A 14,802-nucleotide genomic window follows, 5' to 3' on the forward strand; every position below is an offset into this window, starting at 1 on the left:
AACATTTCACACCTTACTGCATGACAATTTAATGGGGGGTCTCTGTAATTGCTAATATTTCGTAAAGCATTTAACTAAGGTTTACCCCAACCAGCCTATGTCTGTCCCATACCCCAGACCATTTTCCCTTCAAATTTGGGGAGGTTAGCTAATCTATTCTCCAACTTTGAACCAGTCAGACAGCCAAACGTTTTCTCTTATAGTATAAACTAAGAGGGGCACCCAGCGGTGCCAGGGGAATAGTATGTCTCTCCTTCCACCCTATTACACCACATTTCCCTCCACCATTTCACCTCTTCCCACTTTCCCGCCCTTCCCTTCTCCCTTTCATCTTTCCCATCCTCTCTCCCCTTTCATCTACCCCTAATAATGACTTCAGTACCCCCTACAACACTGCGGAGATCAGAGAAAATGGCAGAGGAGCAAGGGAGAAGCAACCGACCAGCAATTGTACAACCAGCAGATAAACACGAGACCGGGCTCAGCACCAAAGACATTAAATGTGGAAAATGCTCCCATCTGTTGGTTCCCATTACACACAAGTCTGTGTGTCAGATACACTCACCTGCTCAAACTGTGGTGGCAATCATGACATTACATTCAAACAATGTCCTTCATACATAGCGACGAAAACTAAGGTTCTTCCTACCAACAACCTGCAGTACAGTAGTGCGTTGAAACAACCTAACTCAGCCCATCGTCAACCGCTACCTCATACTCAACCACAACCTTTGCTTGTACCTGTACCTGATATGTCTGTCACTGACAATCCTGCACTTCCATTGTCCAATTCTCTCCCACAAAACGACGTCGTACAACTGAGTTCCGATCTTGTTGAGACTCTTAGTCACTCGCATTGAAAATGCACTAGAAAAGACGCTGGACCGAATCCTAATGTATGAATGAATGAAAAGTGTGAGGTTTAGTAAAGAGGCTGAGTTATGAGTCGAAGTATGTTTGGGAGTTAGTCGCAAGTCAGATCCTCTTTCCCCCAGGTGACCTGACACTTATCCTTGTTTCCCCAGGTGACCTGACACTTATCCTTGTTTCCCCAGGTGACCTGACACTTATCCTTGTTCCCCCAGGTGACCTGACACTTATCCTTGTTCCCCCAGGTGACCTGACACTTATCCTTGTTCCCCCAGGTGACCTGACACTTATCCTTGTTCCCCCAGGTGACCTGACACTTATCCTTGTTCCCCCAGGTGACCTGACACTTATCCTTGTTCCCCCAGGTGACCTGACACTTATCCTTGTTCCCCCAGGTGACCTGACACTTATCCTTGTTCCCCCCAGGTGACCTGACACTTATCCTTGTTCCCCCAGGTGACCTGACACTTGTTCAGGTCGTCGACGGCACGATCCTGGATATATCTGCGTCGACGGTTCGACCTCTGGGTGTCCCTGCCGTCGACGGCACGACCCTGGACGGGTCTGTCGTCAACGGAGCAGTTGAAGCCCGCGACTGGCATTCCAGCGGCCAAGAGCCACTTTGTGAAGGAATTACTTGAAGGGAAGGGAATTATCAGGGGTAAAGCGCCAAGCTATTAATATATAACACTTGGAAGGGACCAGGATAAGGATTTGGGATAGGACGGTGCGAAAGGAATGGTGCCCAACAAAATTACTTGAAGACAGTTTGAAACAAAATTCCTTTTTTATTCATTTATTTAAGCAAGTAAGCAAGACTACAATAGATACATAATATACTAAGCACATTGGAAACGCCTGCTACACAAAAAAGCAGTATTCAGAGCACATCGAACTCACTAAGTGAATAAAGGCAGTCTTAATGGTGTATTAAGTAGAAGCGCATAACAATAAATTTTGACTAGATTAATGAAGACAAAATAGTTTTCCGACAAGCACAAACAATTCCAGTACAGTAGTTACAAAATGTGACCTACAATTATGATGTAATGTGTCCAGTCTTGAAATACATTAATAAATCGTGTCATTGTCACAGAACTAAGAAATAATGTATTTGATTCACTAATGCGAATAATCATCAAAATGATATCACTTAATATGTGACGATATACAAATGTTCTCTAGAATGAATGTCTTGGTTTTCTCTCTTCAAAAGATTCAAGAATGGGCACAGAGTTGATAAATATGAAAATAAATATCCTTCTCCAGTCCCCTTAAGAGTTATTTATCAAGTAGGAATATCCCTCCCCGTGTCCATCACCATCTATATATAATGCGGTAAGAGTGACTTCTAAGTCACTCTTTACGAATTTCCAATCTGTCCCCCGACCCGTTTGTGTAACCCATGCACTTCTCGCCACCTTATCACTGCTTCCAGCTTGTCCGTCTCTTCTAGGTAATATTTCTCGGGAACTGTTTTCAGTCTCTGCCGCTCCGCCAGTCGTCCAGGGACCAGATTCACGAAGCAGTTACGCAAACACTTACGAACCTGTCCATCTTTTCACAATCTTTGGCGGCTTTGTTTACAATTGTTAAACAGTTAATGAGCTCCGAAGCACCAGGAGGCTGTTTATAACAATAAAAACAGTTGATTGGGAAGTTTTCATGCTTGTAAACTGTTTAATAAATGTAAACAATGCCGTCAAAGATTGAAGAAAGATGTACAGGTTCGTAAGTACTCGCGTAACTGCTTCGTGAATCTGGCCCCAGAGGCACAGACCCGAGCACTAGTCGTATTGATCATCGCCCTCCTCTTGGGCCTTAAGGACTGCCCTCTCGGCTCCGATCCGCGCGTGTTCCTGCTTGATCTTTTCAAAGAGTTCGTGGTGTTTGTTGCGAGCGTTCTGCACAGCCACGGTCTCCTTCGGCAGGTTCGAGGCGTCCACGTGGAAGCCGTCTTCGTCAGCAAAGTACACTATTTCTTGCACCTGATGGCGAGGGTCAACGTACCTGGTCAGGGAGGAGAGGAAGAGTAACTGGATAGTTGGTACGAATATATTTAGTTATCTATATGCTATATTTAGTTATCTATATGGTATATTTAGTTATCTATATGCTATATTTAGTTATCTATATGGTATATTTAGTTATCTATATGCTATATTTAGTTATCTATATGCTATATTTAGTTATCTTTATGCTATATTTAGTTATCTATATGCTATATTTAGTTATCTATATGGTATATTTAGTTATCTATATGCTATATTTAGTTATCTATATGCTATATTTAGTTATCTTTATGCTATATTTAGTTATCTATATGCTATATTTAAGTAATGCTATATGCTATATTTAAGTAATGCTATATGCTATATTTAAGTAATGCTATATGCTATATTTAGGTAATAATATAGATATGCTATATTTAGGTAATAATATAGATATGCTATATTTAGGTAATAATATAGATATGCTATATTTAGGTAATAATATAGATATGCTATATTTAGGTAATAATATAGATATGCTATATTTAGGTAATAATATAGATATGCTATATTGATACAATAACAAAGGAAAAGGGCAGAAGGCCAGGCTTACATAATGTTGACATGTGAAACATAAATCCATGATAAAAATGTTGATGTCTCTACAGAGGCTCTGGACGAAAACAAAGCAAGATCACTTGACCAGTAACAGTGCAGCGAAGCACAAAGCGCTAAGTCAACCAAATCATAACATTTATAGACAAATAAAAAGCCTCTGGTTGTGATAACAACAGCAACTGTAAGATTCACTATAATAAAACAAATATGTAAAATATCAAATCAAATTAGTAAGTAAAATATCTAGGTATTGCAAACCATATGGTCTAAATTTCTTTGAGTGGCACCCAAGATACCACAGTCGTAGCCAGTGAGGGAAACTGGAGGACATCATTCCACGGTATACTGAGCACAGAAGTGAAAGTTTGCTCAACAGTCCGTATCAAATATGTTTAGGCTATACCAAGTGTATACTCATCACCCAGGATACACTCACTCACCCTAGAGAGCCTAGGTAATACTCATCACATAATTTTAAGTTCAGCGAGGACCTACCTGAAGACGCCCCTGGTGATGCCGTCCTCGCCTCGCTGCTCCTTGTGTTCCCTGTCGGGGGCGCCGTTGTAATAGCGGGAGGCAGCATAAGAGAAGCTGTAGGGTCTCTTGGGCTCCTCCTCGTAGTCGACATCGGCAGCATCGTCGTCGTGGTTAGCGTCGTCCCCGAAGTGGTCCAGTTTCTCAGGGAAGGCGACGGTCACACTCACCAGTCCGAAGACCAGAAGCGCCAGAGGCTGTGTGCGGGAAAGTTGGTAATTATACTGGACGCGTCAACACCACACAGTACAATGGACGTCCCTCGTCACAGTCACCATCACACAGTACAATGGACGTCCCTGGTCGCAGTCACCATTACACAGCACAATGGACATCCCTCGTCACAGTCGCAACAATTCGAGAACTAGTTAAAATAAAATCTAGAAACGCTGAAGAAAGGAAACAAGTGAAAGCTGCACAGCAGAATCAACCCAAGAGATAACCGAGGATGAACCTGTTCAGCATTAGGTAAGCCTTAGAGGCAAACTTTATCAAAGAGTTCAAATGCTAGTATAAGAAGATCCACGAGGCCCAGGAACTAGAACCCGGCCCCCTCTGAAATACAGCTGTGTAAACACCCATCCTGAGGGTGATTCTACCTTCCTGCCTTCGGCTCCTTGTACCAGAAGAGGTGCGACTAGCGATTGACCAGACCACACACTAGAAGGTGAAGAGACGACGACGTTTCGGTCCGTCCTGGACCATTCTCAAGACAATCGACTTGAGAATGGTCCAGGACGGACCGAAACGTCGTCGTCTCTTCATCTTCTAGTGTGTGGTTTGGTCAACTTACTTTAGCCACGTTATTGTGACTCATCACCTGCGACTAGCGATAATCAAGTTGGTATAATTTAAATGCAGCTGTGTTAGTTTTTAATTAGGAGCTAATTTAATATATCATAATACAGATTAACAAAAATATATTATACATTCAATAAAAGTTTAAGAGGTCAAAAGTGGCGAAGGTGACGGTTTTTTACCCGTATATCTGAAGGTCAAAAGCTCTACCACTGAGGTTACTGTTTATGCTGTCGACTTTTACCCCGCCGCGAAGATCCCAGTCACTCGCTACCTACAATCTTCTCTGCACAAAGGACAAAAACAAAACTTGTTCTTGGTATTCGTGACTCAAGTGAGCCTGCAAGATATTTTTGTCATAACGAGGATAATAATAATCTTAAGTCAATATAGACGAGATGTGACATATTTTGCCCTCCAAAGTTATATTTTTATTTATAGATTAAACCATAATTTTATCGATAATATAACATTTATCTGTGAACTGAACGCCCCCGGCGGGAACAGGTGGTATAAATTAAAGAATTAACAACATCTGCATGAGGGAACTTGACTGAATGTTACGCAGCTATTTACATGACCGGTCTGCTGACGCCGATAAATTTATAAGACATTTATAGCAATACTTGCGATATAGCAATGAAAGTATAGTACGAATAAACTTTACATGATAATTATTAAAAATATATTTTTATGTATTTATTAAAAAAAATACTTTTTATATTATTACTATAAGGGATACTCAGCGGTGACCCCAGAGTACAAATATGCTATCAGAATATGTGCTTTCTTGTCAGTACAGATATCTGAATTCTGCAATACTATGAAAAAGTGTAAAACTCTATGGGCACCGCGACAAACATTTCATCTCCACTGACATCATGAAGTGGGGCTGATATTCCTAGATGGGGCTGATCTCAACCTGCGTATAACAGTCTCCCCGCACCCACTAGTCACGCATAACACACAATAATAAGCATAATGCAAAACATTTTATAAATTACAAATCAACAGACTAACAAAGATAACTACCTATCAAATGCAGTTCGCGCTTACAATAATCAAAACAATAAACAAAATGTCACGTGAGCCACAAATTATAGATTAAAAATAATAATAATAAAGATGATTATTACCGTGACATATAATCCGTTGATCAATACATTAGTGTAGAGACTGATGCCACTCTCTCCATGAGGGGGACAAATGTTACCCCCTTCTCACGTCTCTGTTTATACCGAGAGGTTCACCCCCTTTATCACTAAGAGGTTACTTTAGTTCTGAACTATGTTCATGGCTAACGTCAACCTGCTGGTTGGTTAGTGAGCTATTGAGGTGGTCTTAATTACCCTCCAGGGGGTGGTATAGGCCTGAAGCCCGACACCAAACAAGTGCCCAGGGAACTTTGTACGCCTCTCAGATTCCAAACAATCGTGAAGCACTCTGGCCCTTACTTGGGATTCTTGTCCACGTACTTACGTAGAGCTGATAGATAATATACGAGACAAGACCACAACTCTAGAGAGATAACTAAACTTAATCCGCTCTACGACTGACATCCATAGACGCGTTCTATTTGAGACAGGTGATTGACAACCATAGACGCGTTCTATTTGAGACAGGTGATTGACAACCATAGACGCGTTCTATTTGAGACAGGTGATTGACAACCATAGACGCGTTCTATTTGAGACAGGTGATTGACAACCATAGACGCGTTCTATTTGAGACAGGTGATTGACAACCATAGACGCGTTCTATTTGAGACAGGTGATTGACAACCATAGACGCGTTCTACTTGAGACAGGTGATTGACAACCATAGACGCGTTCTACTTGAGACAGATGATTGACAACCATAGACGCGTTCTCCTTGAGACAGATGACTAACAACCTTGAGACAGATGACTGACATCCATAGACGCGTTCTACTTAAGACAGGTGACTGACAACCACACACGTGTACTCACTAAGATGAAAATAAACAGCAAATCAATGGTTTAACACGTCTAAAAAGACCAAGACAAAAAACCCGCCGTGGAGGAGCCATTGTGGAGGCAGGTATAATGTCATACTGGGAACCTGATAGCCCTGGCCTCGGGGCCGACCCGGGCGCCTCGACAAACTAGAACATTCGTCACCGATTCACTTTTAAAGCTCGCTTTCTTAAGGTTACATATTCCTTTTGTTTACTATTATTATATTTAAGATATCGCTCAAGATGGCAGCATTTTAAAATTATTTTTCTATGGGGTTGATGTTGAAATTAAAAAATATCGCCAACACATTCAATTTAATATCGCATTATTTCATTTTTCCCTTCATTTTCTGTCCATTTTACATGTTCTCCAACACTGCTGGGGCCCGTAAGCTGTCTGTAGCATTGTTTGTTTTTATTGTTGCGGCCGGAGGCGGCTAGTTTACTGTGCACCCCATACTCATCCTGTGAGCGGTAGCGCAAGAAGGATTACTGAGGGAACAAAAGGTCTTTATCAGTCAGCGGAGATTAATACATTAATAATTTCATTTATCCTTCACACCTTATAGTTACAGTGTAGCATGAAGTTGACTGTCCGCAGTTTGACCACGACCTCTGACCTCTTTTAAGAGGCTGTTACGATGGTGACTATGACCACGTACGCTGGTCGTATTACATCCGGCTGGAACACGCTCTCCCACCACGGGGTCTCGTGGCGGGCCGCGGGGTATGGTCCGCTTAACTTAAACATTCCTGGGTGAGCGTTTACTTGATTCGTGGCCCACCTGGTGAAGCGAATTTTGGTGGTACTTGGCTCGAGGTAGCTAAGTATGAACTAGTTAATGTTAATGTTGATCTTGCGGCTCCTCCTCTTCCTCTTCTCTTCCTCATCCTCTCCTCCTCCTCCTCCTCTGCATCCTCCGACTCTAATTTTTTTAATTAAATTTACTGATTTTTTTTAATAATCTTCATGTTAGATATTTTCTTCATCGATATCTTATGATGAAACATAGAATACGGTTTGTTAGGTGATATATAATACCTGGGAAACTGCAGGGAATATTGCAGAATTAACATGTGGTAAAAGCACGCGCTGAACACTCGTGTTTAACATGATAATTGTAAATACCACAGGAGAGGAGACTGCACGATGACCAACATTTATTACCATTATAAACCACAACACTCTCACCCTCTCTCTCTCTCTCTCTCTCTCTCTCTCTCTCTCTCTCTCTCTCTCTCTCTCTCTCTCTCTCTCTCTCTCTCTCTCTCTCTCTCTCTCTCTCTCTCTCTCTCCCTCTCTCCCTCTCTCTCTCTCTCTCTCTCTCTCAATCTCTCTCTCTCTCTCTCTCTCTCTCTCTCTCTCTCTCTCTCTCTCTCTCTCTCTCTCTCTCTCTCTCTCTCTCTCTCTCTCTCTCTCTCTCTCTCTCTCTCTCTCTCTCTCTCTCTCTCTCTCACCCTCTCTCTCTCTCTCTCTCTCTCTCTCTCTCTCTCTCTCTCTCTCTCTCTCTCTCTCTCTCTCTCTCTCTCTCTCTCTCTCTCTCTCTCTCTCTCTCTCTTGTAACACTGTAAAAGTGTTTGGTTTAGGTTAATACATACATAGAGTACATGAGTCACAGACAAGGATCTGAGAGGCGCCAGTTGTCTGCCTGAGATCTCACACCTCAAAGCGTTAATGACCTCAAGTGACCTGAGGTCAGATCATGAGAATTTCACCTTGCTTCCGCTAAGCTTATAATTGTAGTCTGGTGGCCTTCAAACATGCCGACGTTTAAGGAGTGGCTTGGTAGTGCCGGAGGCTATCTACTTGTGGGCGGAGTTAGCTACTAGGTTCCCCAATATAAACTCGGAGAGCTATCCAGCAAGGAGGATTAAGAGACAGAACAGCAGACGAGAGCAGAGACCTGCTCCCTACCAGGGAGGCTGTCGGCCGGCAGGGGCGAGACAGTCTCTGTCAAGCTACAGACCCCCCCCCCCCTCTCTATTCAACTTAGACTCAGTACTCGGTGAGTGAACATTAAGGTGACTTGTCGTGTTTTACATATGTTGTGTGATGATGAGGGGCAGTCAAGTTGTAGGGTTCTCGAATTCTTGGATGATGACTCACTTTGCATATTAACTGGAACATTTTAATTGAATTGCTAAATTATGATACTTCATGGGAAATATAATTATGAATTTATTATTTAAATTGTGTTTAACTTTGTTCCCTAGAGCTTAGAGTTGAGGTGAGAAAGCCTCGGGGATTATTGGTTCCCTGATTTTAAGGAGTACATGGTACAGAGGGAACATACTAATAATGAACTCATGATAACATCTTTTGAGAATTTTGTGATACAGGCAAGTTCCATTCCTTGTCTTGTATGTAATGATCATGAATGGATGGTGGCAGCATTTCGTCTTCTACTATCTACTCTTCTACTTCTACTATCTACTCTTCTACTTCTACCTATCTACACCTCTCCCTCCACCCTTCTCTAAACTCTCACTTTCAACTAATGACCCTCCTCGCTCCTCCCACCTCCCTACCTCTCACCCCAAACCCTCACTAATTACTTCACTATTCATTTCTTTCCTCTCGTTTTCTCTTATACGTTTGTGGCAATGATTATGTATTCTAGAGTTCTCTCTAGAGTTTCGGGTAACTGATCAAGTGACGGCGCCTTGTAGTCTTGGAACCTAGGTAGTCAAATACCTAGGTTACAAGGTGTTGAACGAGAGAGGCTGCCTTAGGAACTCTGGAGGTGCTCTAGAATAGTTAGCTAACTGAGGACGGGATAACGGACTAGAGAGAGCTGTTTCCCCCGGCCTCGTTAGTTAACTGGGGGGTGGAATAATGGACAAGATAGAGATATTTCCCCCCACCCCCCGTTACAATGTTGGCAGCGGTGTTGAACAATGTTGTAGGTAGATGGTGTTCTTTTAACATTGTTCAGTCCCACGTGTCCTTTTGCCGCTCAGGCGCTATCAGGGAGATCTTGACAGGTGTTTTACTTTCGCGAGTTAGCGAACTTTTTTTCAGGTTAGGAGATGGTGATTCTCTGGTGTTGTGTTTAGTGATTTTGTGAGTTTTGTGTAGTTCAGGGAATGTTCACCAGAACTTGCGTGTGTAGTGATTCATGTTAGTAATAAGATTTGGCGATTTGGGAACTTAGCGGTGTTGGTAGTGCAGGTCAGCTGAGTGTGACAGGTGACCTCGCATGTCCCACGGGGACACCCAGCCACCGCTGGTCTCCAGGTCAGTGGGGAGTGGCAGGTGTAGTTCTTAAATAGATTTTAAGTAGTTTTTAGTGGTTCTGCTCAGATTATTGCGATCGACTGTTTTACTCCATTTGAACGCAATAACCCGAGGTGTACTGGTCTTGTACAGCATGCTAGGGGGAGCCTTAGTATGTCAGTAGACTTCACGTTGGGGACGCTCGACGTTAGATAGTCTGGTCACAGGGGTGACAACAGTTTGAGTTGTTGACCGGCGGAGATGCTAGGGAGACACTCTGGGTCACATAGGTGGCTGTAGGTTAAGGGTGGGAGTAACGGTTAATTATGTACTTAAGATTAGGAATGGTACAGTTAAGTTTAGGCTAGTGTTTTGTCTATTAGTGTTGATTTTTTTTTTGTGACAAGTTAAAAGTAGTGATGACCTTATTCTCTCTTCTCTAACTTTACTCTGTTACTGTTTTATGTTCCACCAAGTCAATATCATTCAGAGTTAATTGAATTATTAAAAATTGAAGTGTAGTTGTTGCCAGGAGGAGAGCGTTATGATATGACTGTGTAACCCTATACAAACTACAGGGTCACACAAATATCTTGGGAGCACGATATTGTCGCCTTTCTGTTCATCCACAGGTGGGAGCCAGAAGAGAGGAGAGACGCACATACAAAAGAGGGAGACGGCTGCTATGTACCACACTCAGGGGCGTTTATCACCACCACCACGACCAGCCCACTACCTGGAGGTCATGGCTCCACCACCACCACCACCCCAGGGGGACCCCAAGAGGCAGCCCTCTCGGTCGGTCAACATTGGTCTACCCAGTGGACCCCAAGACGGACGGACCCCAGTGGACCCCAGGTCGTTCTGCAGACGACCCCAGACGACCCAGTAAAGATGGAAGAGGAACAACAACGACTCCAGTCTGTCCCACCAACATCGGTGTACCCAGGATGGACCCCAGGACGGACAGACCCCAATGGACCCCAGGTCGCTTGTCAAAGACCCATGGGAGGAGGAAGAGAGAAGAAAGAAGAGAGAAGAAGGAAGAGAGAAGAAGGAAGAGAGAAGAAGGAAGAGAGAAGAAAGAAGAGAGAAGAAAGAAGATAAGACAAGCTGAGTGAGACACGATACCTAGTGTCCCTTGCTGGTGTCAGCATCATTGCAGGGAGCGTAATTGCAAGACAGGATCGTTTGCCTTGACTGGCCGCCCCTCCTACAAGCATGTTGCTCTGTTGAGTGATTCTTCCTGTGTCATGCGGACTTGATGTGGCTGTCAGAAGTAGCTCTCTGAAGGAGGCGTGCTGGAGCAACAGGGAGGAAGAAGAGTAGGATGGGATTTCTACTGTTGGCAACTATATGAAGGTCTCGAAACTTGTAGTCCCTATAGCTGTGAAGAACCCCAATATACGTCTCTCATGGTGACTGACGTAGGGCCAATTACAGATCAGCTGGGACAACCGAATTCCACGGTCCTGTGCTCAGTTCAAGTAGTAACGGCTTTCGGGTTGACCAAGTGTTGTTGTGCGTTAACGACGGAGAAGCGACGGAGGCAGTTGTGTTGAAGAAATGTGGTACAGGATTATCTACAAGACCAAGCAGTGACGTCGCCCAGCCAGAGACAATGGACGTCTGTCTATATATTTCATTTTTTTAGAGTAGGGTGATGTATATTTGTTTAGCTAGGATGTATTCTTTTCGTTAATAAAGTTGTCGCACACAGCTAGCTTGCTTTAGCAGTGTTGCAAAAACTTTATTTTCGGGGAGAAGGGGAGATGTAACACTGTAAAAGTGTTTGGTTTAGGTTAATACATACATAGAGTACATGAGTCACAGACAAGGATCTGAGAGGCGCCAGTTGTCTGCCTGAGATCTCACACCTCAAAGCGTTAATGACCTCAAGTGACCTGAGGTCAGATCATGAGAATTTCACCTTGCTTCCGCTAAGCTTATAATTGTAGTCTGGTGGCCTTCAAACATGCCGACGTTTAAGGAGTGGCTTGGTAGTGCCGGAGGCTATCTACTTGTGGGCGGAGTTAGCTACTAGGTTCCCCAATATAAACTCGGAGAGCTATCCAGCAAGGAGGATTAAGAGACAGAACAGCAGACGAGAGCAGAGACCTGCTCCCTACCAGGGAGGCTGTCGGCCGGCAGGGGCGAGACAGTCTCTGTCAAGCTACAGACCCCCCCCCCTCTCTATTCAACTTAGACTCAGTACTCGGTGAGTGAACATTAAGGTGACTTGTCGTGTTTTACATATGTTGTGTGATGATGAGGGGCAGTCAAGTTGTAGGGTTCTCGAATTCTTGGATGATGACTCACTTTGCATATTAACTGGAACATTTTAATTGAATTGCTAAATTATGATACTTCATGGGAAATATAATTATGAATTTATTATTTAAATTGTGTTTAACTTTGTTCCCTAGAGCTTAGAGTTGAGGTGAGAAAGCCTCGGGGATTATTGGTTCCCTGATTTTAAGGAGTACATGGTACAGAGGGAACATACTAATAATGAACTCATGATAACATCTTTTGAGAATTTTGTGATACAGGCAAGTTCCATTCCTTGTCTTGTATGTAATGATCATGAATGGATGGTGGCAGCATTTCGTCTTCTACTATCTACTCTTCTACTTCTACTATCTACTCTTCTACTTCTACCTATCTACACCTCTCCCTCCACCCTTCTCTAAACTCTCACTTTCAACTAATGACCCTCCTCGCTCCTCCCACCTCCCTACCTCTCACCCCAAACCCTCACTAATTACTTCACTATTCATTTCTTTCCTCTCGTTTTCTCTTATACGTTTGTGGCAATGATTATGTATTCTAGAGTTCTCTCTAGAGTTTCGGGTAACTGATCAAGTGACGGCGCCTTGTAGTCTTGGAACCTAGGTAGTCAAATACCTAGGTTACAAGGTGTTGAACGAGAGAGGCTGCCTTAGGAACTCTGGAGGTGCTCTAGAATAGTTAGCTAACTGAGGACGGGATAACGGACTAGAGAGAGCTGTTTCCCCCGGCCTCGTTAGTTAACTGGGGGGTGGAATAATGGACAAGATAGAGCTATTTCCCCCACCCCCCGTTACACTCTCTCCCTCTCTCCCTCTCTCTCTCTCTCTCTCTCTCTCTCTCTCTCTCTCTCTCTCTCTCTCTCTCTCTCTCTCTCTCTCTCTCTCTCTCTCTCTCTCTCTCTCTCTCTCTCTCTCTCTCTCTCCCTCTCTCCCTCTCTCTCTCTCTCTCTCTCTCTCTCTCTCTCTCTCTCTCTCTCTCTCGACGTAAACATTGTTCTTATAATCAGGACAAGTAATGTGTTAATTAATATTGTGAAGACTGAGAGGGAAGCAGACAAGGACAGCCAGCAGAGCCCACGGCAGGAATGGCACCAGACGGCGAATGAATCACGCAGCGTCACAACTGGACGGAACAAGATCCATTTGGCAGAGAAGTGAAAGGGAAGAAGAAAGGTGAACGACCTTTATTGGTGGTGGCTGCTCTCCCACCGCCAGGCTCACCAACCACCGTCAGGTACACCAACCACCGTCAGGTGCACCAACCACCGTCAGGTGCACCAACCACCGTCAGGTGCACCAACCACCGTCAGGTGCACCAACCACCGCCACCTGACATGCTATACAAATGGGACAGTAACTGAAGAAAGTAAGGTAACCTGTCTCTCTTGAGTCTCTGAGCCAAATGTTGGCACTCAATTTTCATCTATGCCATCTGGTTCTGACCCTTCATATATCAGATATTATGTCCCCTGTCAACTCTGTTAGTGTCTTCCAGTATCTTGAAAGTGGTGATCATGCTTCCTCTAATTCTTCTATCCTTAAGTAATGGGAATTTTGGCTCAAATTTGTGCCTGTATGATCGAGCTTTAGCTCTTGAACCCCGGAGTAGGTATATATATATATATTATTTGTTTTTTACTGTTTGTGCCTGCAGAATCAAGCAGTTAACTCTTGGACGCCGCCTTTCTAACCGTCGGGTGTCTAATGTAGTGACTCCTGACATATTTTTCTCTTTATATTTACTACATATATTTCTATCTCTCTCTTCCTCTCGAGGACTGCAGAGGCCCAGAGGAAACGCGCCGCGCGCAAAGCTATAGCAACTGCCTCTGCAAAATGTATATGTTTATCACTCAGAATGTTTGGTAATATGTTTATTGTTTGTGATGTGTGTATATGTATGTATTAACACGAGGTACTGAACAGGGTGAGAATAGCTTGAGTTACCTCATCCCTTTGTGTGTATTTTACCTCAATAAACTTATTTCAATTTCTGCAGGAGCACCCACCCACATGTGTGGGCGAGGCTTCCCGACACATATTGGTCTCATCCTCCATCATCTGGCACACAGCCACCGACCTTCCACCTCATATATTGAAGTTATGGTCATCTTATGGTTATGGTCGTCAACCGAAGGACGAACGTCATCATGTATTCACCTAGATGTGCTGGCAGGGTCGAGCTAGGCTCCTAACCCCGTCTTCCCAACGTTCTTAAATTAATGCAATGACTCATTTCTTAGGCTTTTATCGTATTTACACTTAAAACTTTGAGTCGAATTAGTTTCATTAACTTCTACGCCTAACGTGTTCGACTTACTGACAGCTCTAGCACAGAAAAAGTTTTTACTAGCGTCTCTGTGACTCATTTGCGTCTCTAGTTTCTATTTATGACGCATCGTTCTGCTGTTCCTAGTTTTGAACAATGCTGCTTTGTTTATCTTGTCAAGTTCCTTTAGAATCTTATATATTGTTATCACATCTTTCCTGTCTCTCCTATCGCCAA

The 14,802-nt window shown here is 43.5% G+C and overlaps 1 protein-coding gene across 1 annotated transcript in view; it reads right to left on the bottom strand.

Moving 5' to 3' along the window:
* Positions 1-1,650: 1,650 nt before the first annotated feature.
* LOC123757835 (larval cuticle protein 1) overlaps positions 1,651-14,802 on the bottom strand; it is a 21,628-nt gene continuing 8,476 nt past the window's right edge. The window contains exons 2-3 of the mRNA XM_045741703.2: positions 3,975-4,210; positions 1,651-2,880 (exon numbers count right to left, since the gene is read on the bottom strand). Coding sequence (XP_045597659.1) covers positions 2,658-2,880; positions 3,975-4,210 — 459 coding nt within the window. The 3' untranslated portion in view covers positions 1,651-2,657. The remainder of the gene's footprint in view (positions 2,881-3,974; positions 4,211-14,802) is intronic.

The sequence above is a fragment of the Procambarus clarkii genome, chromosome 40 (assembly GCF_040958095.1).
Source record: "Procambarus clarkii isolate CNS0578487 chromosome 40, FALCON_Pclarkii_2.0, whole genome shotgun sequence".
Classification (NCBI taxonomy): Eukaryota; Metazoa; Arthropoda; class Malacostraca; order Decapoda; family Cambaridae; genus Procambarus; species Procambarus clarkii.